This window comes from Pomacea canaliculata, linkage group LG7 (assembly GCF_003073045.1).
Source record: "Pomacea canaliculata isolate SZHN2017 linkage group LG7, ASM307304v1, whole genome shotgun sequence".
Classification (NCBI taxonomy): Eukaryota; Metazoa; Mollusca; class Gastropoda; order Architaenioglossa; family Ampullariidae; genus Pomacea; species Pomacea canaliculata.
In genome coordinates this window covers 14848508-14875535 of record NC_037596.1, presented here as the reverse complement: position 1 = coordinate 14875535, position 27028 = coordinate 14848508, and the positions used below count along the sequence as shown (strand labels likewise).

Genomic DNA, 27028 nt, shown 5'->3' with positions numbered 1-27028 from the left:
CTGAAAAAAACAACAGTTTCTTTACAAAATCATAGTATAAAAATATTAGCTCAGCAACACTTCTATTAATGCTGAATTTTGGACACAGAAATTGAGAAAAATTATGCCTAACTCCTACGACCTAAGTTGTATATAATAATCTACAGATTGTCCCCTACCAGGTAAACAAGCGTATATATTTATATAAAACTCACGTATCACCTTGTTGTGTACCTTCAATGTAAAAAGTATATATTGCGCCAGAGAAGCCGCAGGACGAGAAGTTAGGGGTGAGAACCACATATACCTCTGATAAACTTGCATAAGACCATAAGCTTAGCATTTGGGTGCCCTGATTTGCTATACTTACAAACTAAGTGATTAGCTTGAAAGACTTTGTGCTAACCAATACCGCCTGGTATTAAATCTGCCGCCAAGGAAAGCGGTCTACACAGACGGAAAGTAGGTTCATGTAGGATCTATTTATCTTTGCAATGTTGTAAATCACCATGTTCGCACAAGAATCATAGCCAAGGAAAATGGCCCCACTGCCTTCATGGAAATCTTGTTAATAAACAGTCAGGCGACGTACGCTGGTCTTCTTGAGTCATGTGACCCGACACGACACCCTGTCTAGGACTTGTCCTTCAAGGCACCTTGGATGGTGGCCAACGTAACGGTAGTCAGAGGAAGAACTGGCTTACGACTGTCAAAGACTGAACTGGTCGTCCTGTACTGGACTTGCTGACTATCGTCCACAGTAGGCAACAGTAGTGGACCCTGTCAGCTGTATCGTCTATCCATCTGATCCTCCCCCCAAACTTAGGTGCCGTTCAAGGGACGACGGACTGACTGGCTGACTGACCTTCAATGTGCTTTATTCTATGCCAGTTTATTTGCTAATTATTTATTACTAGGTGTCTAATACTTTAAAGTTTAAGAAGGTTTTTGAATCGCCAAGTCTCCACATATTTTTCGGATATGCCTGAAAAACTCACAGCATCAACAATTTTTCTTAATTCCTTTTAATAATGTCACAGTTGTGATCATTTTGAAGTCTAGATTTACAAATCTACTGTTGCTTTTCTTTTGACGTAAATGCTGACAATATTGTCAACCATGTTTCCGTCTTTTTAACTAGTTAAAGCTAAATTTCTTTGGCGTAATTTTCGTTGTTTTTCTTTTTCGTAGCGGCTAAATCGACAACACTCAATACAGGAAAAATCAAACCCCCAGAGAACCTTCAGTTCAGAGACATGTTAATTTTGTCGTGGGTCAAGCTTCCTGAGGACGCCCCTATACTGAAGACGCTGAGAAACGCTAAAATCCCAGTGAGAGTGATGAGTGACGAGGACATCGAGGATGTAGCTACAGCTCGTACCGATGTTGTCTGGGCAGCAAGACAACAGCTGGTTTGTGGTTTGGAAAGAAAAGTAGTTGTTATTATTGACAACTACGACGACAGTAAAGGCGAGTATGTCTTCACGCGACTACGCGCCATGTCCAGGTGTTCTTCACAGCTCGTGGTCGTCTGCCCTCCACCCGGACGAAAAGAAGACTAGTCTTGACATATTACTTTGCATGATCAAAACATTTGCTACCATTTTTTAAGTAATAACATCAGGTTTGTTGTTAAGAACTTCGTCTAACAGCCTGCAGCACTCAGAATACTCAGTTTAGAATACTCATAAAAAAGATATGCGTATATGTGTTTCATATTTCAGTTGTCGACTTACTTTTCGAAAGCAGTATAATCTATATCACAACAAAAAAACTGCAGAAGCAAATCTCAGGTAACAACAAAATAATTGGGTACTGACGTATCTATGATAATACTCAAACTAAGTGTGTGTGTGTGTGTGTAAAAGAGAGAGAAAGTAAGAAAATATAAACACAATTTTCACAGTCGATATTTGTATTTTACTTAATGTCTGTTTAATAGTAATGGCGTTTGTTTTTCAAGCGCTCCATAAGCTAGTCACGAATATTATCTATAGAATATCATCTATATCATCAAGACACCGGGCAAACACCGTTGTCTGGTGTAACGTGTTCCACCTACATGCAACGCCAAATTTTGGCAGCTGATCAGACAATTGATTTAAAGTATTATTTATGTGATAGATAATGTATCCATTATACCTATAGCAATTTTATTACTGTTATATAAAAAAGATGAAAGAATATTCACTGCGTCTGCCTGTGTTCATGTATGTCTTCATGCTCCTGTATGTGGTAATTCAACTTTCACTTTCTTTCATCTACGCTTTAATTTTTATCAAACTTCATTAAAAAAAATTTTAATCGAATGCAAAATTTGTATCGACACAGCTCTGATCAAGCACCTTACCGTGTCCCCACTGTCACTATCGGAACATCTAAAGTAACATCTAAAGTAACATCCCTTATGTCCATCGCGAGACATGTAAATGTAGACTGGGTGTGTCTGCTTTAGCATGTTGTACTCATGCTCAGCATGGTGCGAAGCGGGTATGTTTAGTAGGTACATTACAGATATACATAGATGAAGGAAGAAGAGCAGAAAGGAATACACAAAATATATACACACTAGACCTTACAGAAGACTACTGAAAACATAAAAGAAAGAATGTCTCTTACAGTAGGATTAGATGAATAGGTTAAGGTCATCCCGGGACATTTTGGTCGTTAGGGTTAGGGGTGTTAGAGAACTTATATTTCCTGTTTCAGCTTTTAGGGAAGGTGGTGTCAGTCTCTCTTTCCTCGCCTAACTTTCCCAGCCCACAAATAAGATCAGTAAGCAGTGAGCCATCACACAGTTTCGTCAACTGAGGGGCGAGGGGAAGGAGTTCCGGTGCATCTGGCTTCTAGGGAACTGGGTGTGCGGGTCTATCTTCTCTAACAAAGCTGCATTAACTACATGAATATCCTTTTCCCTACTTGTATGATACGATTTCATAAAGTGGAATTAGATAGGATTAACAAGGTTGTAAAAGTGTGTCGTGGGATCCTGCAGGTCTCTGAAGATGTACTCTCGATGTCAACATCACACATGATCTTAACCTTTATTAAGCATTTTTATCACACTTTGATACCAAAATCCACAGAACTAAAGAGAAAATCAAACTGTTTAAAAATACGCCCATCGGGGATCAATCTTGGCTCCCGACAGCAGCAGCAGAGTAAATTGTCTGATTTATTACTAAGAGGCCTGACATTTTTTCGGTGCTAAAAAGAATATTAGTTAAAGAGGTATGATGAGCAATATCTTAATGGACTGTCATATGTCTCTTTATTTGCTTTCACAAAACCATTCCTACCTTAAAATACAATTTGCATCATACGAGTACATCGTTAGAATGTAAAACATCTGATAATAGAAACGGAGAGTCAGGTGTAAGTCCAGCAAGGTGTTCTCTAGAATGAGAGTGTGACAGATGAATATATGTTACTATCAGTCTATTAACACTACACACACTCCACTGAGCAGGTGGGAAACATTTTAATTTTTCCAGTTTTCCAATTTCGTGAAAGGAAATTAGAGAGAAAATATATTTTCTGTTATTATTACGCTTTCGGCATGTAATCCTATGGGAATTGTTAATGAAGGGAATAAAAACATCTGGAAAACAATTCCTTTTTTACTATGATAGGAAGTATAAGCACTATAATCCCAGACCCTATATGAAACTACGATTTTTTTCCTTTGAGCTATGAGCCTAGTAAAGGCTCCATTAGCTAAAAAAAATTCATGGTTGAGTTCCCTTCTTGTGGTGTTCACAACTCACACAGTACAATGGCACTCTTCCATCGACACTGATTTTCAACTGAATGAGGTTCACCTTAGAATCAAAGCAATAACGTCTAAACGATTTCTTTCCAAACAGGTTTTCAAAAGTCCAAAATATGATCGGCCTAAGCCCTTTGTTGTGTAGATAATTTAATATGTTATTCAGGACATGTCCCTTGACAACAGCCAAATATTTACCTCCTACAGACTTGGCGCTCGCTGTTGATTTCTCGAAAATGTCGACAACAAAAGCTTACACTTGTGACAGTCTCTGTAAATACAGTCTCGAAAATACATGGTGGAAACCACAGACCGTGAAATGTAGTCTACAATGATTCTAGGTTATGTTGTTAGTGACAGTTCAGACAAAGGAGGTGAGATAAGGAGAGACGGGGTCAGACGGGGTCAAATTTGCGTAGAAGCACTGAATACCTTTGAGTAGTTCTGAAATGCTCGGTAAGGTCTCGAGTTCTCAACACTACAGTTTCGTTTGTTGTTGACTGTAATGTATGTCTATGCATAGTGTTTGCGTGTGTGTGTGTGTGTGTGTGTGCGCGCGCGCGCGCGCTATCTTCGAAGAAGTGGGAGAGAAGGGTCTGAAATAAAAAAGGAAAGCTTAAGTAAAATTATTTTTACACAGACACAACGCAAGTCGTCTTTCCATAGAAATTAAATCCATTTAATTCAAAGTAAATATATGTCCTGCTGTTTTTTGCAAACATTAAAGGTAGATGAAACTATATCTAAAATATATCTCTGAAAGAAGAGTGTACACCCTGAAAACAAAGTCCAGACTCAATTTTCTTATGCGTTGGCATACTCGCTCAACAGAAAATGTTACTTCAGAAGCAAATTGTGCACAACTGTATCAACAGGAGGTGCGGTTTGTGAACAGAAGATATCACTAATTATATCAACATTTGATTGACAACTTTGCTGTTCCAATGAAAATAGTTTTATGAACTAAACCTTTTGTTATTCTCGTTTAGAAGTTAAAAAGTCAATGTTTATTTACAGTGCTTAATAATTAGAAAAGGGTAAAATGAAGTACAAAAGGTAGAGAAACACAAAATGCAGATAACTGAGGGCGTTGTAATGCCACAGCTGATAAACGATAGTAATATACTACAAATATTCCTAAAATAAATGTTTAGGAGGCATTGCGAAAGATTATTCAATAAATAAATATAGAAAATAAAAATTAACATTTTTTTATAATACAACATAATTTTGCCGATAATATTTATTTTGACACCAGGCTGAAAATGTCCAATTTTATTCTGATTAATTCTTGAGACTTGTTCAGGTGGTCTTAGATATTTCTGATTCAAGTCTGATCATAAAGAATTATTTCTGAGATGGATAATCCAAATCTGCAAAGTTAATCTGTGCGTATTGTGTATTGGGCAAGGAGCCGATGATGACATTGGATGGTGTTCTGTCCGAGAACTCTAGCTCTCCGTATATCAAACCATCGGCACGACGAGGACTTGGAGTAGGTTCCATGAGCTATTAGCAAAATAACACAAATAATTCAATCTTAGTTGATTCGTTCACTTATTATTCTGAAAAGTAGATTGAACCCTCTGTTATTAATTTTGTATTCTTCTGCCTACGAATAATTCTCTTTTTGTGACTATAAATGAAAGAATTTTTTTATTTAGTAGAGTTATTAGAAACATATAAATAAAATTACCAAAAAATAAAATAACACCTTTTGTAATCACTGAAACTGAAAAACGTTTTAGTGATTGTTATTTTTGTTTCGAACTAATATGACTGCCTCAAATGTCTTACATATTTCTACATGCATAAAATATTGTTTTACATTAAGGAGACTCACCTCTGCTCCAAAAGCAACAGTATGACTGATGGGTTGAAAACCTGAATAATAATTAATACGCAAATACACATGGAAATTATGTTTTTTTTACTTCATTTAGGTAGGTTAAATTATGCAAAACTGGCAAAAGATGTAGAACTGCTAAAGTACTTGACTAACTGGAATAGTTATGGTGTTTAATTGAATCAAGCCATGGGGCGCTGTTGGAACAAGGTTGATTACAACACTTAAAATGTTACATTCAACGAAAGTTAAATAAAACAGTCTTGTGATACAAAATTTAATATATAGGAATGCGTTTTGCGAGGCAACAAGAGAAAAACATAAAGTTTCCTACCTCCAGTTTCATTCAGTCCACCGACTTGATGTTCCTCGGTGTTGTCTCGGCTACCACTTGCAGGAACTAGAAACTGGCTTAAAAAAGAAAGAAAGATAAAACTTACTTGGATGTGACAGTTGAATACCAGTCGTGGTTAATTTTTCAGTTGTCTTGGAGTATATGTAGAAAATAGCATGATAATACAATTTTAAAAATGCACACAACCCAATAATAAAACAACTCTTGAACTTCTGAAAAACGAGCCTGCATTAATATTTTATTTATTAAAATAAAAAGTAAGGATTTCACATCAAATTAATTAAATAACTTTGCTGCAGAATATAGGAGTCTTGAAAGAAGAGTCTCAGCAAATATTGAGAGAATATTTTGAAAAAAGCCTTTACTTATGGAATGTAGGGAGAAGTATTAGTTGTATGTTCTGGGCATAAACGGTATGAGAATGCAGTAAAATACAGATATTGAACGCTGTGCCTACATACCTTCGACGTCTCCCTGGTGAATAACAAAGAATCATAAATTAATGTGTTGCTTTTTTCTTTGGCCTTCATACTCAAAATATGTATCCATCCATCAACGCACGCAGGCACACACGCACACACACGCACACACACGCACTCTCTCTCATCCACCTGTAATTATAGTAATTTGCAATAATTACATGACAAAACCAATTATTTGGTGAATTTCTTCAGAGATACTTGTATATATATATGTTAAGATACTGAGAAAATACAGAGAAACGAAGAGATAATGGACAGTCATAGGGATAAAGACTGACAAAGGAGTGGAAATATGAAAGCAGACTCATGGAAACAGAAGGCTATAGACTGGCTTATGGATACAGATGGACGAATTCAAATACAGGAGTTAAATAGAAAACATAGAATAATACAAGGGTAGCGACAGAAGGACATGTGATAGGGTCAAGGGTGATCAGAGAGAGGGAGAGAGGGATACAGACAGAGAGAGAGGTAAATAGTGTTAGAAGGATATATACAGGCGAATATGAGGATGAAAATACACAGAGGGAAACAGACAAAAGGAGGAATACAGACCAGAAGAGAGAGAAACAAAACGGTGGATACAGTTCGTCTATCTCTATGGATCAGACAAAGACAGTGTAGTAGTCAATAAGAATTGCTGTCAAAGTTTTAAGCGATGATGTTGTAGACCAGCGGTTCTCAACCTGTGGGTCGCGACCCCCTGGGGGGTCGCGACGTGCCTACAAGGGGGTCGCGAAGGTGGTCATTTTTTTAAAAAAGTTTCTTATACTGGTATTAGTGGAATTAGTTTACATTGTGTAACCGAGTGGTGCGGGGGCTCAAACTCCAAATCTCTTCTTCCTATTCAAGTACACTGTCTCGGCATGCAGTGACTTCTCACTTCCAAAACTCAAAACACAATCTCCCTCTCAACAATTAAGCCTCCAATCTCCTCCTCTCGCCTTTTGCCCTCTTTCTCCCCAATCTCTCATCGCTGACTCCCCTATATTACACCACCATATTACAAACAACTGACAAGATGAATGCTTTCGTCCGAAAAATTTCGTTGTGGACGCAAAAGATACACCAAGAAAATATTTTTGATATGTTTCCGTGCTTGTGTAAGTGCAAGGCTGACAACTTGAATCTTGATCAGGTGAAGAATGTAATTATTGCCCATCTAAACGGACTGCAAGAAAGGTTTCAGCATTATTTCGCTGAAATTGATGTGACTAAATACGATTGGATTCGTAATCCATTTCTGGCTGATCCTAGCACAAGCGGGTTGTCCACGCAAGAAGAAGAGCAGCTCATCGACCTTTCGAGTGACCAATCCCTGAAAATGGTCTTCCAAACAACACCAGTGACAACATTCTGGATTAGCATCAACGGTGAATATCCTCTCCTTTCTGAGAAAGCAATGAAAGTTCTGCTGCCATTTTCAACTTCGTATATGTGTGAGCCAAGGATTTTCAGCATTGGCAGCACTGAAGTCGAAATACAGAAATCGTGTGGACGCAGAGGCTGAGCTGCGAATAGCAGTGGGTACGAACATCGCACCCAGGTTCGCTTCTTTATGCAACAGCAAGCAGGCTCAAACCTTCTCATTAATCAAAGTGAGTGTCCAATAAAATAATATTTATTACTTTAGTAAAATTTCATTAACAGTTATACTTCTTGCAGATACGAACTTTGCTCTTCCGTTGTTGAATTGCATTGATTTCCTCGACGCGGCGTTCTAGGTTAGCTAAAGCTCCCCCCCCCCCCCCGCTCTTCCACCGACCTAGCCGGCTAAGGGGGGTCGCGGACGTACCGGTGTTCGTCAGGGGGGTCGCCACATGTAAAAGGTTGAGAACCGCTGTTGTAGACTGACCCCAGACACCGTGTCTCATCTTAATGACACAAAGAAGCAGGATGCCAACACTGAAGGCGGCGACACTCAACAGACACCCGGATATGATTGCAAGAGTGGTCACAGACTCTTGCGGATCTTCTGAACTCGGCGAAAGGTCGGCTATACAAAACAGAGGGGTTTTTTTTTCATTTAAAAATTTTTAAAAAATTTCGAAACCAACTCATGAACCTTAAATCAGCGAGAAATGCTCAAACATTCACTAAGGAGCACTGAATGTCTGCGAAGCAAATTTTCATAGGTTTTTTAAAAAAAATATATATTTGTTAACCTACAAAAAAGACAAATATATGTAATACACCGTTTAAAGAGCATTTGCTTGGTGTTAATTTTAAGAATTTATAGGTTCTGATTTCTTTAGTAAGCTCACATCAAAGATAGTAACAGACAATTCAGAAATCGGGCCTAAGGTCAAAAGTCAGAAATTAAGAAAAATATTTTTACATAATATATACAAAGATAAAGTACCAAACAAGATCATATTTTATTAGAATATACATTAGAATTTAAATGTTACTTACTGTTTTCTTTTCCTTTTCTGTTGTTTTAGTACAAATCCACGTCAAAGTGCGTGGCTAGCAACAAATATCAGTAAGGCGCTCAAGCAAACAAACCTTCGCGTTTTTTAAGACGTGAAAATATCTTATTGGTTGATTTTTTTTCAGTCTTTAAAGGGAAGCAATCGAAAGAGGAACGTATCCTAAAGGTTCCGGTGTTTTCTCCCTTATGTATTCGTTGATTTACGCACATGGTTACAAATTAAGACACTACACTGGTTACAGAAGTTACAGAAGTGCATCGGACAGCTTTAGCCGACATATTTTAATATCTTAGCCACGGATAACCTGTCATTTGTTATTGTCTATATGTTAAATGTCAGGTTTAATTGTTTAGCGTATAAGTTTTTTCTTCATTTGTAAAGTCACTAAGTAATTCAGGAATTTCATGGAAGAATAATTTAACTGACCATGAATGAAACTCCACTTTATGCATCATTCAAGACAAATATCAGACCCTCATAAAACTCTTCAATACAATTTATCAACAACAATCCATCAAGGAAGATGTTTTCACAGCCAACGCCCTATAATGCATTTAATAATATCTTTTCTTACAACTTAAAAATCTTTCAAAAATCTCCGTAGTTTTACATCTGTTGTCAAGAAGATAAGAACTTTAATTTACTTACCATTTATCCGAAAAGCTAATGCTAATGGCTTAAACAAATTCATTACATAATGATTCACATTTTTTTAAGTTTCAAAAGATGACTCACCTTCGGTTTGGTTCCTTGATTTATGTGTTTAAGCTCCACCAACTAGTTAAACACAAAGTGACTATGCCAGTAACCTGCTGTAACACAGTTTGACCCTCCTGCATGGTATCCTCAAACCATTCTTAGTATTCCCTACCATAAAGTTACATTCCATTGGTCCAGTCTTCGTCGGAACTCCCTTTGCCTCTCCACAGTCTCTTTCTTTGCTTTTTTTATTCTCTACTTTCAACGTATATTTTATCCATTTCTCTACCTCGTATTTTTTCTCATATTTTCCGGCACATTTTGAACATTCGTTTCGATTTCATCAAAATATTTCATTGCAGCAATATTGTACAGTGTTTTTACTTTTGTTTAGTTGTATATGAGAATAATGGTTGAAATATTTCCTCATCATAATTACGAAAGGTGCTTAGAGTCCACAGTTCTTCATCTCTACACATATAATAACAGTACTGTGATAACCGACAGAACAATACACAATAGCTTCACAGGAAAGGAAAACCGGTGGTTTTTATTTGTGATGGAAACTTTAGTTCTGCGCTGAATCGACATCCACAGTTAACTTATTTACTTTTATTTTTATCTATGCCTGTATGCATGTATCGATCTATAGAGTTATTATGACATTAGCTCTTTAAAATAAATATAGCTATGTAACATGACTAGATAACATCAGAGATACAATTGCTTTATTTTTTTATAAATCTTAAGTAAGAAAAGTGTTACTAATACTCACTCTGAGTTATCGTGCTGATGAATTCAAAAGTGATGCTTGTGTCCCCAAACTCATTTTCGACCTTTAACGTCCAGTTTCCAAGTCCAGTCCATGATTTGGGGGCTAACCTCAGAGTCAAGTTGAACATCGGGGGATGTCCGCTCAGTTCATAGGTCACTTCCCTGATGGTTTCACCAGAATCAGACTTCGTCAGATATTTCGTGATGTTGCTTGTGTAGGACCTGAGTCCAACACTGAGACCATCAGCAACACTTGTCAACTCCACGACTTGTGTGGACATGAGAGTGAGCCGAGGTGGACCTGAAAAAGGCAATGTGTGTTTCTACAATCACCACAGCTCATAGTTTCCTCATTTTCATCAACATCATTGTTACTATCATCATTGTTATCATTCATAGTGTAAAAACTCACATCTGACAAGAATGTTCACAGAAATGTTCAGTTCCGAGCCTGGCGCTTCACAGCTGAGGGTCGGCCACGAGTCGTGACAATGGTAAACACCAATAAACATAACAAGGGGTCCCTTGGTGTTTATTGTTGAACTCAACGTGTGTCCAGTGTCATTCAGCAGGTGAATGGTAACGGGAGGATTTCCATTGGTGAAGATACAGGAGATGGTGACCTGTTGTTTCTCATCAATAATGTGGGTCCCGTCAACCTGTTCTCTATTTACAAAAAGCTGCGTGATTTGTGGAGGGTCTGTTGATATAAATTGCAAAGAAAACGGAAAAATTAATAAACCGTTGGTGGTAAAGTTGGACAATCTGCATGCTTGATTAACAAAGTTAACCCATTATTCAATTAACGTTCTTTTTTTTAAACTTTTAAAAATGTCATAAATTTATTAGAAATTTCCAGAAAACGCTGTCATTTCTAAAACGATTTTTTCACAAGGAACTTCCAGAGGAAAATAGTAATATTTAATAAAAAATATCCACGAATAAATTAAAATAAAAATTCCAAACTAAGGTTTACAAAGCTTTGCCACTGAGTTTTACATCTGAATTCTACTTTATACTTATTATAGTAACATAACTTTAGTGTTATAAATAAGAGCAGCCAACAATTAATAATGAAGATGTGAAAACAAAAATCATCACTAAAATGAACATACAGGTGACTTGCAACTGAGTGTGCTTGAGTAAAGCTGGAGTAGAACTATGACCCAAGTTCATCCAAAAGATGTCGCTGTCGGTGCGTTTGACAAGAAATGACATGTGCATTCCTGAGTTGTCAACCTCACAAGTAAAATTATTTCTTTCATTACTGCATTTGGGTTTATTAACAGCAAACCATCGGCAGCCACAGACTCTGTGAAGCAAAGCATCTTGACACACTTTCACATCAATGCGAAATTTCTCTTCGGCTATTGATTGTAACTCAAATGTGAAATTAATCTGACTATTCTCTACAACTGTGATGTTTTCCTGTTGTGTTTTATCATCACCTGTCACATTACCTGCAACAAATATAGCTAAGTGTTATTTCTAAATTAAGTAGGTAGCTCTTGTGAGAAGAAAAAGCAATACTCAGACTCAGTTTCTCAGAAACTTCACTTTGCAATCGATGTCTCGTTTATAGTAAATGTAATCGATCATCATCATAATTAAAAGGACATTTATATCTCTACAATATATAAAAATACTCACAGCTAGAAGCAGTAAAAGCGATAATTGCTGGTAAGAAGAATATAACATAGAGACTAAGTTTAGTAGAGTCAACCTCCATGATTGTTTTCTTCGTTGACTTTATGTATTTACAAGGAAAGAGTCTCTCACTGTAGGCATTCACTTTTCCTAATAGAGTATACGGGGAAATATTGACCAATTTTATTTCCTTCTTTTAAGTGGGTCAATCTGTATTAATCTCACTAATCTTTATTAGTATACAAGTTCCTAAATTTTCTCAATTCCTGGTTTAGTACAAGCTGCCAACTCCCTTTAGCAAGGAAATACATTGTAGCTGCTATGAACTATGGCGATGTGCACTCAGTAAGATGGTAGGCTTTTGGGGGAAATATCAGAAATAATAGATTTAACACACTATACATTAATTATAATTTCTAGGATATATATATATATGTGTGCGCACGCATGAATGCAGGGAAAAATACAGAGGTTATGATAGTATGTGTAATTGATAGGTGAGTTTAGAGTTATTTTATGTTGAAAAAGAGCTTCTGAGTAGGTACTTATGCGTGTTCGGATTAATATGTGTAAATAGTGTTTAAATAATATGTACACACGGATTTAGCTAACCGTTTGAGTAAACGGCAAAGAACAAAGAGTGAAACAATATTTGCATGATAAAAACATAAAATATAATTTACAGATAATGAGACTTTTAAAACATTCTTTGAGCTCAGTTATGTGTGGATAGACTGCCAGTATTAACATAGGCTGCCATAATATTATTTTGTTTTCATTTATTGATATATGTGTATTATATCAATCGAATTGGTATCTCAAAAACAGAATGTGCTATATAAACTAACCGCACCTCAAAAAAGACTGTTTCAATGTTTGTCAGCAAATATTTTCTAAATGGAATGAATAAATGTAGGAAGGAATAAAATCAACCGAATGTATATTACATGAACCAATTTTTTTTTTTTGGCTTTCAATGAATCAACATCCATTAAATTCATACACTTTTATATTTTATGGCAAACGTTTAGACAGCACATAGTCCTACACATGTAAAAGCCAATACTGCCGAAAATTGTCGCTCAACGTCAAGTCACTTTTTCAGAAATAACCCAAAATACTTCCTTGTTATTTTATCTCTTGAACTGACCTGCAATATGTTCCTCAAACTATATGGCATATTTTTGCTAATGAAGCTCAGTTCACGATGATATAACTCAAAATATGAATAAACACATCCCTTCCATCGTCGATTTGCATGCCTCAGCCATCCTACAGAAAAAGGTCAAACTCGTTACGTCACGTTTGTACATGGATGCGCCTGTTTAAAATGTGTTTAAGCTAAATAAGTCAACAAATAGACGCCAGGACAGTATATGCATCTGTTTATGTTGTTAAGTCCACCACCAATGGGAAATCTGGGAATATATGCTAATTAGCAACTTCACGATCGATTTGAAACTATGCATGATGATGTTTGAAGGCTTTTTTTATCAAGATTGGAAGTGGGTCTTGACCCAGATTAAAACAAAAAAATTTTGCTCTCAGATTTATTCAATCATTCGAAACAGATTTATCCCTCTTTTCAATTCAACTGAAAAATGTAGACTTCAACTCGAAGTAAAGCTATCACACTTTGATTAGATACATCACACTGCAAAAGGTTTGCTGTCCCTAAAGCTTAATGATAGTTTTAAATCATATTTATCTACAGCACCCTAAGGAAGTTGCATTTATTCGAGTGTAATAAAGCATGTACCTACAACTATGCATAATAAGTTCAATAAATAAGTAAAAAACACTCAAACATATCAAAGCATAAAAAATAAAATGTGTCCACGCAAGCAAATTGTTTATTACAAATGTATTGCTTAATTAAACATATACAAGAGTTAAGTAAAATATCAGTTGAATTTGTAAAATATTTTCTTTCTCTTTATATGTTGCACGTTTTAATTTATTTCACACAAGATCCATTCTGACAAAATAGCACTACCCCAAATATATGAAGGATCCTATTCACTTGAGAATAAATCATACCATCTGTTCTGTGTTTATAAATAAGATGTAAGAATGTAAGAGCAGTATATTATTGTTACAAGAACCTTTATCATTTCACAAGCGTATGTTTATCTTCATTTATTGTAGTGATAAATTATGTAAATAAAAAACTGCAGAGTTCAGTATGCTTTATTGGTATCTGATGCTGTACAAATTTCTATAATTGTCTTTTAGGGATATGTCCATGGCTTTCACTTGATTTAGCTTCAACATTGAATTCCCAAAGTACAGGTTTATATAAGCTTTGAATAAATGACCCACAAGACTTTTAAAAATCAGTTAAGCGCCTTTTTATTTACCCTTTAGGGCTAGGTAAGCGTATTATTTTTTGCGAAAAACGAAAATAAAAGGCGTCTATAGTGGGTTAAACATAGTACAAGTTGGTCATTTCCTCTTTCTCTTTATCTCTGAGTTCTTGGGTTTTGTTTTCACCTTAATATGAAAACTTCAAGTACGTCATGAAAGGGAACTAATAAGTTACTAAAAATCAACTAATTAGGAAGCACAAAAATTGCATGAAATAAGAAACACCATTAAGTTCTTGCAATGTCAGGCTAAAAACAAATTCTACACATTATCTGCTTGTTCTGTACATCGTGGTAGATAATAAGGCAACAAAGCTAAACAGGTACAACTTTATCAAAACAGCAGATTCTGCATGGTTTATGAATTTGTATAGTCTGTACACATTACCATGGCTATGCTATACAAAGGTGTGCTTAATTGTAGTGAATGATATTCAAACTATGTTAGCAGTACTGTGTTTTCTCCATAAAGTGAAAATCTGATAACTAAAAGCCAATTACACACAATTTTACATTAGCTACAACTAAAGCTAACTGCACAGTTAATTACATAGCTCTTCCCTTCATCAATCAGATGTTTGTCCATTCAAAAGTATGCAACAAAGTATGCAGAACAGAAATTAGGATACACCTGCAAACTTTTGACAAAAGATATGCAATGTGTACAGTCATTGTGATTGTAGTTTTTCAAGGCATTTCTGCGGAACTGCAATCACTCTTGTCAGACATTGGAAGTTTTCTCCAGGCGTTCTTCTTCTGGTTCCTTTCTTTATTTCTTGCTTTCCTGGGTCACAAAATACTTATTATTGTTGTTGTTGTTGTACTAGAAATTGCAGGATAGGAACATTATCAAAGCCGTACTGATAGTCAATTATATTGGAGTGCAGTTATTTATAAACGCTGCTGGATGGTCAGAGTTCTCTTAGGTCTTATGATCAGCGAGCCTTGTTGGAGTCGTTGTGAAACTTTACACATATATATAAAACGTTTAAAATCAAAACCTATTTTAGGCAAACAAAGTAATTTTTTCCTTACCATCTTTTTCTCAGAATTACTGCAACGACAGCTACTGACAATGCAGTCAACACAAAAATGACTGGCAATACCACAGTAACAGTAGGAAACGCTGAAAAGTATTTTTTAAATTTGTATTTATTAAAGTGCATTTTACAAACCAATTTGTTAAAATCTGTTAACTTAAATGATCTTTTTCACATAGCACTATTATATAAAAAGCTTTTAAATCTTAACTACATAACAACGGTCAAAACTACTGAAGTAAAAATTTAAATGACGAAAAGATGTATAATCAGGGTTAGAGTTAAACAATCTCGTGTATCCACGTCTTATACTTCATGCTCTGGATAAATCTTGTGTCTCTTCAATAATGATTATTAGCTAGTAAAAAAAAATTATATCAAAGCGAAACCTATTTAACTCCCCTTACGAGCTACAACATCCACAACAGTCCTTACTTTCAGTGTCCCTCTTTGTATCTACACTACAACTTTTGACCTCAAGTTGTAGTGTAGGATGATCCGGGTGGCAGCGTAGTTCACCGTGAAGATTCCCTGGGTTGTCAAGCTTGACAATAGCGCTATGAGGGTTGTGACCAAAGCTACAGACATCTGAGGTCTGACAAAAGGATTTTGTGTAGCTGGCAACAACAGCTGCAAAGAAATAAAATATCTTCTTTATTTCATATGTCAATCGTTTTGAAAGGAGTTAGGAAACCATTTAAAATCAAAAACAATTATTCATGCCAGTCTCTTTCATAGCAATATTTTTACACATGCACGCGCACACACACACAACACACGCCCGCACGTAAGGATAATGAACGCACACAACGATGCAGAAATATTAAGTAAATATCAGCATAAAAATAAAACTGCATGTGTCGATGTAATAATATGAACTAAAATAATCCTTACTTTTGTTGTATTCCACAGTAAAGTTCTCCACGTCGATGGAAAATGCACAATTCACAATCAGCTGTCGTCCTTCTAAGGCTGAGTGCGCCTCACACCATGAGTTTAGTTTATTTTCTGAAACTTGGACTGTAGTGTCACAAACGAAACCTAAATACATTATTTCTGTGGTTGTTAACATTGTAAAATGAATCATTATAATTTAATGTGTAAAATATTTTTTAATCGTACATATATATATATGTTAATATTGTGTGTGTGAAATTATAATAATCTACTTGTTATATTTTTTCCTCATAGTTGCACTATAGATGTCCCATCATTTGTAACTAAATAGCCAATAACAAAATAGTGTTATATGTTTTACTTAACGCTCGAATATATACTTTCACTTATTTGCTAATTGCGACATATAATGATGTTATTAGTGCCAATGGTACTTACCCTGAGTTTCATTAAAACGACAAGGATTCATGTTCTCCAGTCGAATACCATCAGTTTTGCACCTGTAACTGCCGGTTCTGTTTACAAACCTGACAGGTACAGTGATGTTTGCACTGTCAGACACAGGCTGCTTGCACTTAAAGCCCTCCTGCTCTATGCAGTCAAACTTCGCATCCATCCACCCACAGTCCACAAGGGGCTCTGTGGAATGTATCCAGAATAACCATTAATGGAAGATTCTATTGTTGCACGTTTTTTAGCGTACCCACCATTTTCAGTCTTCATGAGAAATACCAAAATAAACACAAAAGCATAACGCTTTGATTTATGTTTAAATATTCTGATTTTATTTACTTTGGGTTTTAATTAGTTGTAATTTCTTGTCTTCATTATGCATGCATGCGTCTAGTTAGACACTAGTTACAATACAAAATTACATCTCTTTAGTTGAAAGACAATTAATTAAAAATTGTTATTCAGTCCCTTTCGCAAAGTAGCAGACAAACAATTTTTTTAAATAAATGTTTCTTACTAGTGGCTAATTTCATAGCGCTGGTTAAAAGAAGACCGAAGCAAAATCAGAAAATGTTTTGTCTTGGGGAGCCAATGTTAGACAGCAAAGTCTTTCTTTATAATTGAGTGTTTAAGAAACAGTAAATTTTTAATGAATACGCAAATAACTATCTCTTACCTTCACCCCCTGTGTCTGGATAAAAATAGACTGCAAAATCTTTTCGTGTACTGTTAATATTTTCTGGAAACTTGCACATTAAGTTATTTCCATGTTTTGCCACACAGTCTGTGTCTGTGCTCCCTGCAACATATAGATGATTTTAACAATGATTTAAGTAATTTTTATACTTTTTTCAAACTGTTTTCAATATATTGCCATTTAGAAACATGCAAGTGAAAAAAAAACAGCCACGCAACAAAAGTAATTGAATACCACTAATTTGCATTTGATTCCAGGATCAGCTTTTAGCTGGACTTTTAAAAAAATTGACATACTTGTAAATTTTATTAATATTACAATTTTGATCTTTTGTCCTTGGTCACATTTGCCTCGAGAACAAATCGATGATGTTTGATTTTACATTTGAAAATAAATTTGCAATTTAAAAAAAGAAAAGTATTTGGTTTACATAACCTAGACCTCAACTGGAGACTATAAACTATATAGCCTATAGTTAAGCTTGATTCAACTATACCTTGTGCGGTGACAAGAACCAGTTGAATGTAAATAAAACCGTTCTTCATGATAAAAGAAACAGTCATTCTTGTCGTATCACCAGGTTTCCTAGACATGTAAAACACCAAATTTCTGCCATGTTAACAAATGTAATGTATATAATACTTAAGAACAAAAGACTACTTATATCTTCATATTATGATCTTACTTGTGCGTGTACTTTATGTGTGTGTGTTTATTTTATAAATCTCTGCGAGTTTTCATAAATACAATATAAAATTTTATAACAAAATTATAAGAAACAAGGTTTTGATTCAAGGTGCTATGTTTTCTTAAAGTTTAGGGGATGAAGAATTAGAGAAAAGACAAGACACAAACATGTTTCACAGATAACATTATTTACCTTCGTTGAGCACAGACCGCAGCGCCTCCACAACTGATTGTTTTGCTGCTGGTAACACGGGTAAGTAGTTTTGGAAAAGTTGTTCTTTTTGTCAGAAATCCAGCCTTACACCCCTTATATTAATAGAACAGACAAACAGCGACCTGACTGAAGATAAGTGGTACCTGCTTCGTACAGGGGTGGTGGGTTGTGTTGCTGCACAACAAAGCTGTTAAATATACACTCCTTAATTCAAGCTTAAGCCATTTTCTTCGGACCACGAGAATCTATTTCTGGCATATAACAAACACACTATAATGTACATATTGTATACAGGGAGTAAAACTGCTGACTACACAAAGCAGAGAGAAATATAGACGTTAAAGAAACGAAAAAGAATTAAAGGAATAAAAGTATGAAGAAAGATTGGAATAAAAAAGGAAAAGCAAGCCAACAATAAAAATTGATATTAACAAGCCATAATGCTTTGTTTTAATACAGATAATGTATGACAGTGGGATTAGCAGTGTCACATGTGCTCGGTGAAGAAACATAATGACTACTCTTGTCATAGACATAGCAGTTTTAGGTGCCATAGTCCTGAATCGAAAGTTTGTCGTTGCCCGGGGGTACTATGGAAATGTAAAGGAAAATAATTTTGTTTCTTTAATTACAAAAGTGTCTGGACTCCCGTGGTCATTTATTACTAAGGTCGTAGTTATGAAACGGTGAAAAGAAGCCCTGTGATTTTTCGAGGTCTTAACACTGCTTTGTAGGTATAGAGAGAAGACTCCTGTTCTCGCTTCTTAACTACGGCCCCTGCATGACCACTTTACATAAAAGCTAAAAGTGAATGGGAAAGAAAACAAACAACAAAATGCACAATGGGTTACATCAGACAAACACCGAGGCAACCGACCGATCGTAGCAGTACCAACAGCAGTCGGCACAGATTATCAAATATACCTGAACTCATTGTTGTTCAGACATTCTTATACCCCGTGGAGCAAACTTGTCTCGTGACAAAAACCTAGGGCCCTGTGAGGTCTGCTTCAGGGACTCAAAAACTACACTTGACAAGAACCATTTCTGAAAAAATCTGATTTAATCTGTGCATGTGGTAACCCGGTGTTGTGTGAAAAGTTCACTTGACACAAGATATCAGCAGATAGTTTCGGTGAGTCACTACAAGCTTTTGTAGACTGACCTCAATGTTATGTTGACCTCGTTGGTATTCAGCTTGAGATTTGTAGACCTTCCTGCTCTATTTTTATGTTTCCCTTTGAATTTTCTGGAAAAAAACTGTGCTAAGACCTGACCATGGAATGCACAACAGGGTGGATGTTGGCTCACGGGTATGATTGACTTCCTCAGTGCAGTTTTCGAAAAACTGGTGAAAACAGGTGACGGTAATTTAGCATTATAACTTAGCCGATCCATTATGTGTTCTCATGAACCTGTACAGATGTGTTTGACTGAGTTAAAAATACAGATGGAAATATCTCTTAGGGTCCATTAATGTTATTTCTCTTTATTAGAAAACACAACTGAAAAAATATCAGCCCAGTAAATATTATTTTAACTTGTTTGTTCACTTGTACTTTGAGTCATTTTCTGAACAGGATACGATTGTTTGAACAATCAAACGGTATTTTCTTTAACGAACTACTTTCGTTTTGTTTATTATGGTGACTGCTGTGTAGGTCACCTTCAAGGAGTTCATGTTGACCCCATGACATCGTGAACCCACACAAACAGGCCTGAGCCCTTTTCTACACTGGCTCATGTTGTCAACAAAGCTTTCACTGGAGAGGGTTAGTCATTTTGACAGGGTTAGCATGGTAGACAGGTGTCGGACCTTGGTCATACTGTCATGAAAGACAAATTAAAGTCTGTGCTTACATGACGATACCTTATAAAATAATATCTCGTTCGCTGGTTATTGGTAAGGTAAGAAATAACTTTACACAACTATATATCCTTATTTTGTCTAAAATATATATTAACATACATAGGCATGTACGTAAGTATGCGTGTTAGTGTGTTCATGCTCAAACACTATCTTTATTCATATGTGAATGTGTCATATTACCAGATGCCTTTTTTCTATAATCCTTTTTTATGTCAGTCCTTGAATTGCTTTGTTATAATAATGAGACATTGAGTTTGTTTCCTTTTCAGATAATTCTCTGGGAATTGAAAGAAAAGTAATGGAAATCACAAGTAAGGTACGTGACTCTTCTAGTATCCACGGGACTGAGATCTTTGTAGTTACTTCCCTTGTCATGTATGCATATCATCACCTAAGTCATAAATGACTCTGTAACTCGGTTCAAGAGGTAGACTGCAGTTCTCGGAATAAGTGTTAGGGATGTTTTAGGAAATGCGTGCTATAGTAGATTCAAATAAAGTCATCAAGGCAAGATCCAGTATGTATATCCAGGTTATTTCCGATGTGACATCCATAAAGTGTTTGAAGATCTCATGTATTTAATGCACAGTAGATGTAAAAGTGAATATTTATGATTTCTTCCAGTAATCATAGCCGGCATAATCAAAATGGACATTACAGAGAATCTTCAATAACACTTCTTTAATAGTTTATTAGTTAGATACAGCTGATGTTATACAATGGTAAAATTAAATAAGGTGACATAACAGTAATAAATGCTTGCTTGTCTGTCGCAGCATGGAAGATAAAAAGAAGAAATGTCGTAAGAAGACAACAGCAGTCGTAGAGTATAGCTATGATGTACAGGACGACCTGCTTGGCAGGGTAAATATCCAAGGTAAGAACTCTGTACAAGTTTGACTTTGCCTTTTCGGGGACAAAGATCAGTTAACTGTTTTTAATCCAAAAACTAAACGTACGTTTTATTTTGTAGTAATCATGCTAATTAAAGGGTTGGTGTGGTAGTCAAATAGCCAGTAGTACTATAATTATGAATCGAGACATTGTGATATAAATATTGAAATATAAAAGTACACTATCATTCGTTTTGTAACATTTAAGTCTTTAAACATGTCAGGAGCTAACCACTCCACTAACCACTAAATAGTAAATACTGTGTACTTGTACAGAGCAGCAAAGGTCATAATAGTATATCGCCTGGTATGTCTGAGACTGCCTATTCTCAAAATAGCCGATTAAACATAAGTAAAAAATGATTAAACTAAGTACTACATCAATTTACAATGAATTGAATGCAAAAATCTTTATAATTTTTGTTTAATTAAACATTTTGTAGTAAATTTTCCGGAAGGCTGATATATATATACTTCTACAATATATTACTGCAGTATGCAATGATATAGAATTTGAACTATTTCTTTGTTTTTATAAAAATCCTTATTGAAAAACGATGACGCTACTTGTAAATTTGTTTTTAAAAAAATCAAAGACAGTTATGCTTGTAGCGAAAACACCTGAGAAGTTTAAAAATATGACTATATAGCTTAATGTCTCTAAAGTGTTATGCAGAAAAAAATGCCTTTACATGATATTTATTTAATATGTAACATTTTCTGTTCAGATGTCGCAAAGTCGTCAGGCACAAAGCTGAGTGTCAGCAGGTCACGTGAGGCAGGTTTCACGACTTTTGTGATCCGAGGCACTCGATGTCAAATCCGTGAAGCTCTTCGACAGATTACTGTTCAGACAGGCCAATGGGTTGGTTGAAAATTGGCAACTTTATTGTCTCCAAGTTATAGCTGAAGCTATTTCAATCTTTTTTTTAAATATGCATATAGACACGCACACATTTAGGTATAATCTGCATATATACCTGCGCTAACATTATATGTCCACAGGGATAAATAGAGATCCCAAAAATATCATTAGTTGGAAAAAGTTTTGGCAAAATACAAACATTAGTGAAACCGAAATATCCCAAACTAATCGTCATTGTGGCCACAATCCCACCATGATTAATGAATCAATATGCTCTAACTGTCATGGTATTTTTCTATATCAGAAGTTATAGAGAAAAGCCAGTCACTCAATCAACCAATGCTTGTATTTTTTTAATAAATAAAATATTTTTTTCAGGTGAATATACTCGAAGAAACACACAGATACTGGGTTAGCTGGGTTGAGCAAGCATTTCCCGACTTTGAAAATAAAACTTATTTCATTCCTCCTGTCTACATCAGGCGTGTGCCAACAATCAAGAAAATTGTCTCAGGTGTGAGTGTTGTCGTACTGCCTCAGACTGACACACCTGGTTTACAGAAGAGTGACATTATCGACGATGATGCTTTACAGCGTGTGCTCTACAGTCTCAGGAAATTCTCGAAGGTGCACAATGAAGTGTTTGTATGTCTCAGTCAGTTTGCCTTTGGCTCATATCTTGGTGAACCGTCCTTTGCACCCGCAGTTGCTCATCTTCCGTTACCTAGCAACCTGCCCAAAGCATTACCATGGAGCTGGAGACGAGGTGACTTTGATGTCCTGATCATTCACAAAAACTACGGCTTCGTCATAATCGAGGTAAAGGCTGTTAAATACAAGAAACAATCACTCGAAGATGGAAGAGATCCTCATGCGAACTCGTCATTAGCAGGTGAAAGAGATGAGAACACGGACACGCCATCAGAAGATGTAAGAGAGCAAGTAATACAAAAGCTGAAAGCAGCAGCAGAGCAGTTAAATAAAGGAGAAGCCATGTTGTCTCACCTGGTACAAGACATCGCTCCTCAAGTGAACATCACAAAGATTATCGCTTGTCCAAACCTCACGACTCATGAAATACAAAGTGTTTTTTCTCACAGCAACAGTTTAGAGCAGGTAAGTAATAGCTTTTGTTTACTTCCATTTTCTTTCTCCTCTTTGTAATCATCGTCGTCGTCGTTGTCATGAGGATTATGATGATGATGATTTACTTGAGACAGAATTACTTAAATTTGGTGAATGTTCTAATCAGTTAGTATTGTCGGAACGCTATTTACAAATAAGGAGGAAGGTGATAATATTAAAAACAACAAACATTTTTATAACTCTTTTACTATGATTTCCTAAGTACTTTAACAGAAGTGATTGACAGGCCTCTCCACATAAACGGAACCACTAACACCATGCTAACCCATGCTAGCATGCACCAAAACACTCACTTTTACAACATACAGAATATTTATTACTGTATTATAAATGTAAACCAAACAGCACATGGTCTGTAATTCTAGAGCATTGACATTACGCTTTTTTAGTTGTAAGATTTTTACGCAGCTATTTTTTAAACAATCTTTAATATAGGAGTTTTTACAGTAATGTATGGTCTTTATTTTACGTCTTGTTATTTTAGGAGCTGTGCCAATGTTTTCATGTGAGCAATCCCATCGGCATCGCTTCAAGTATTCTGTGTTCTGATCATCTTTGCTCTCCTAAATCGTTCCTACGGCTCGGAGATAGAGCACTTGACCCGTTAAGGCAATGGTGGCAGGAACACGTGGCTCAGCCAGGTCATGACGAGACTTCATGCAACCCTCCTGACTGGTACCAAAACCTTATAGCCAGGTACACAAAAACGAGGTCATGAATTAATACACAGAATACTCATTCCAAAAAGACACAATAATTATTATGTTTATTAATTTTGCAAAAAATCATCCATTAATATTTATACTTCCTATGCATTGTATCAAGACTCAGCATATTACACCTCTTTGTGTCAGGTTCTGTGGCCCAGCCTCTACAGTGACCGTGCCGAGCATAAACGAACCTCGTGTGTCCATCAAGACGCTGGACAAGGCGGTGGCGTACGTGGGAGACTGTTACGCTGCTCACATTATGTTGTTCCCCGAGCAACTTGAGCTGCTGATCCGAGCGCCACCTAGGGTTTTCCTCTGCGGTCCTCCTGGTACGGGGAAGACAATACTGCTTTTTCTTATGGCCTTAGAGTGGTTACGACAGGGCAACCTGGTCTTTGTACTGAGTACGTGGGACCGCAGTATTGCGGCGTCGCTGATGTTAGTCCACTTGCTGCAAGAGAAACTTAAAGAGCAGCTACAGGACGTGGACACACCTGGACGTGTTCAATACCTGTATAGCAACTTCAGACAGAAGAACGAGGTGGAGACAGCCTTGGATGTGCTTAAACAGGAGGCAAGAAAGGGGCCACTGTTCATCGTCGCTGATGAAGTGGGGCCTGATTATTTGTAAGTCGCACTTTCTCTGATTCGTGTTCATTTCTAACCATATACACTCACATTCTTACATGTACGTGCATGAATGTGTAACAATACCAAGTTGATACATAATTTGCATTTCACTCTCTTTGTCTGCCCGCTCTTTTGTTTTAGTATCTCTCACTCTTTATTTCTTTTTCTTTAAGCTTTTCGTGTTACTTCTTGATGTCTTCCTGTGGAAACATGCAAATATTCTTACAAATGCAGACTCTCATAAAATAACCTCTTTTATGCTTCTCTTGTCGTGACAGCTCTCAGTACTACGTCTTTCCAGAGTTCTGTTCCAAACTGTTGGAACATTTTACTAAAAAAGTCGACGGTCTTCATCTATGGGCTGCAAGTTGTCACCGTATCATGGTGCCAGAGGAGCCAGAAAACTGGCAATCATCTGGTTGGGAAAGAAAATATTTAACGAGATCCCTTCGATCACCACCATATGTTACTGAAGAAATCAGTCAGGCCGTGGAGATAAAAAAGGACGAAACTGTTTGGGATTACACTGAACGGGATTCGCCCGATCAGACAGAAGGTCCACCGGTACACTGGATACATCATGATAGTCAGCAGCATCGGATCACAAGAGCTGAAGACTGTGAGGTCTGTGGAAAAGCTGTAGCCCGGTTCCTGCTGAAGGATCTTCATTTAAGTGAGTCTGGGATTTCTTTTCTTTAACTTTGTCTATCCATCAAGTTATCAAATGCTATGTTGTTTTTTTTTTCCTTTAAGTTATTAAGTCTTTTCTCCACTGTAATATACATCCCAACGACATACCGTAAAAATAATACTCGAATCATGGTAGCTTCATTAACTAAAAACCCACGTGTTACCCACGACTTTCATCATCAGGAATCTGAATCCCCAGCAGTAGGCAGGGTTCGGATTCTGTTTTCATTGATGTGTTTCCTGTGTGTTTATCTACACGTTCCGGATGTCGTTTATGACCTTTATTCCATCCAACCGACTAGTCAACGCGTGGTCATGTGGTCTGCCATTTATGGCTTAATCCTACCCTGTGATTGAAAATTTAACATACATTTTTAATTTTTTTTTAGGGGATACATCTACACCACCAAAAACAGAGTCTGCCGCCCCGACTCCTGCAAGCCTGCAGTACAGGGACGTGTTGCTGTTGTCGTGGAATGAACTTCGTGAAAATGCCGCCATACTGAGGGCGATGACAGCGGCTGACATCCCAGTGAAGGTGATGAGGGACTCAGACATCGGTGACGTGGCAACTGCCCGCAGTGACGTCGTGTGGGCCGCCAGACAGCTGCTGGTGCGTGGTTTGGAGAGGAAGGTTGTCGTTTGTATCCACAACTACGACGACAGCAAGGGACAGTACGTCTCTACAAGACTGAGCGCCATGTCCAGGTGTACGTCACAGCTGGTGGTCGTGTGCCTTCCACCTGAAAATGATTCAGACGAAAATTTGACTAAAAAAGGATGCTAAGCACCCATCATTGTCTTTCACAAACAGGCCTTGTGTAACGACTACTTTTACTTCATACTACTGACTACTACACACCTGCCTTGTCTAAACTTTTCTAAGGTTAAAGTCAACATTGTGGCTGTATTATTTACTTGTGACACTGTCTCAACGTGAGTCTCAACTACTTCGCGCCTGTGTGTGTTTTGAAAAATCCTTATATGTGGTCAATCAAATTTCTTTTTATAAAGTAGCGGTAAATCAAAGTATGTGATTTACAACAGTATAAACAGGGTATTATAAAATACAAAATGTAATTCAGAATCAAAGATGTAATACGAAACCAAAGTAAATTTGAAACCATATTGATGATAAAATAATAAATTAATAAAGGAGTGAAAGAGTAAATGAAAGATTTATAAAAAAGAAATAAATAGTGTGTGTGTGTGTGGTTTTTTTTTTTCTAGCGCGCTTTCGTGTACCATTTGGTATTTGTGACCTACTGCCGTCATAATATATCCTTCATGGGTAATATATAAATGTCAGCTACAACGAAAACATCCTTTGTCTCCAATATTTCGAACTTTAAGATTTGTAAACAAAATGAATATACATGCTATATAAAGAAAGAGACGATGTTTTTAGCATTTAAAAATGTTTTCACTTCTGTGTAAACAAAAAAAAAACAATTCAAGCATTTCGTTCAGCCTGCAGTGAGTTGGAGCTTCTTTTCTTTGTGGGAAACATCCATTGGGGCTTAATACACAACAGCCCGAGATTTTGACGAATTATAAATCTTAGCTGGTTTTTGTTTGCAAATAAACCTTATGAAATAAAAAAATGAGCAACAAAATTTGTGTTGATGGTGTTTATCATGACGAATGCATGGTAGTGAGACAGGCCATCAACTGTATGTCTGTCAGTGAGTACTAGTGAGTACGAAGGAAGATTTGTGATTTGTGTGAACGTGAGTAGTTGTCAGGGAAGCTCAGTTCCGGAAGACACCAGTCTCCCACAGTTCAAACAGGTGTCAGTCAGTCAGACGTCCTTTGACCGGTACCTGTCGTTGGGAGAAGGACATGGATAAACTTGGCAGCTGACAGGGTCCACCCCACTTGCCT

At 36.5% G+C, this 27028-nt stretch overlaps 4 protein-coding genes across 4 annotated transcripts; 1 reads left to right on the top strand and 3 right to left on the bottom strand.

The window, feature by feature from the left end:
- Nucleotides 1-4405: 4405 nt before the first annotated feature.
- On the bottom strand, nt 4406-6516 carry LOC112569515. Its single transcript, XM_025247322.1, has 4 exons — nt 6411-6516; nt 5929-6005; nt 5592-5632; nt 4406-5257 (listed from the first exon to the last, which is right to left on the bottom strand). The coding sequence occupies exons 1-4, from the start codon at nt 6443-6445 to the stop codon at nt 5096-5098; spliced, it is 315 nt and encodes a 104-aa protein (XP_025103107.1). The 5' UTR covers nt 6446-6516; the 3' UTR covers nt 4406-5095.
- A 507-nt stretch (nt 6517-7023) lies between these two features.
- On the bottom strand, nt 7024-12261 carry LOC112568604. The gene is made up of 6 exons (XM_025245979.1): nt 11990-12261; nt 11455-11799; nt 10752-11039; nt 10341-10640; nt 8270-8427; nt 7024-7029 (listed from the first exon to the last, which is right to left on the bottom strand). The coding sequence occupies exons 1-6, from the start codon at nt 12066-12068 to the stop codon at nt 7024-7026; spliced, it is 1176 nt and encodes a 391-aa protein (XP_025101764.1). The 5' UTR covers nt 12069-12261.
- A 1566-nt stretch (nt 12262-13827) lies between these two features.
- Nucleotides 13828-18369, bottom strand: LOC112569513. The gene is made up of 8 exons (XM_025247319.1): nt 18320-18369; nt 17936-18024; nt 17419-17541; nt 16728-16928; nt 16287-16412; nt 15828-16022; nt 15388-15478; nt 13828-15136 (listed from the first exon to the last, which is right to left on the bottom strand). The coding sequence occupies exons 2-8, from the start codon at nt 18000-18002 to the stop codon at nt 15040-15042; spliced, it is 900 nt and encodes a 299-aa protein (XP_025103104.1). The 5' UTR covers nt 18003-18024; nt 18320-18369; the 3' UTR covers nt 13828-15039.
- Nucleotides 18370-20084: 1715 nt separating this feature from the next.
- Nucleotides 20085-26743, top strand: LOC112569205. The gene is made up of 9 exons (XM_025246932.1): nt 20085-20248; nt 20480-20526; nt 20987-21087; nt 21832-21968; nt 22347-23084; nt 23599-23810; nt 23969-24451; nt 24733-25127; nt 25534-26743. The coding sequence occupies exons 3-9, from the start codon at nt 20988-20990 to the stop codon at nt 25929-25931; spliced, it is 2463 nt and encodes an 820-aa protein (XP_025102717.1). The 5' UTR covers nt 20085-20248; nt 20480-20526; nt 20987; the 3' UTR covers nt 25932-26743.
- Nucleotides 26744-27028: the final 285 nt, after the last annotated feature.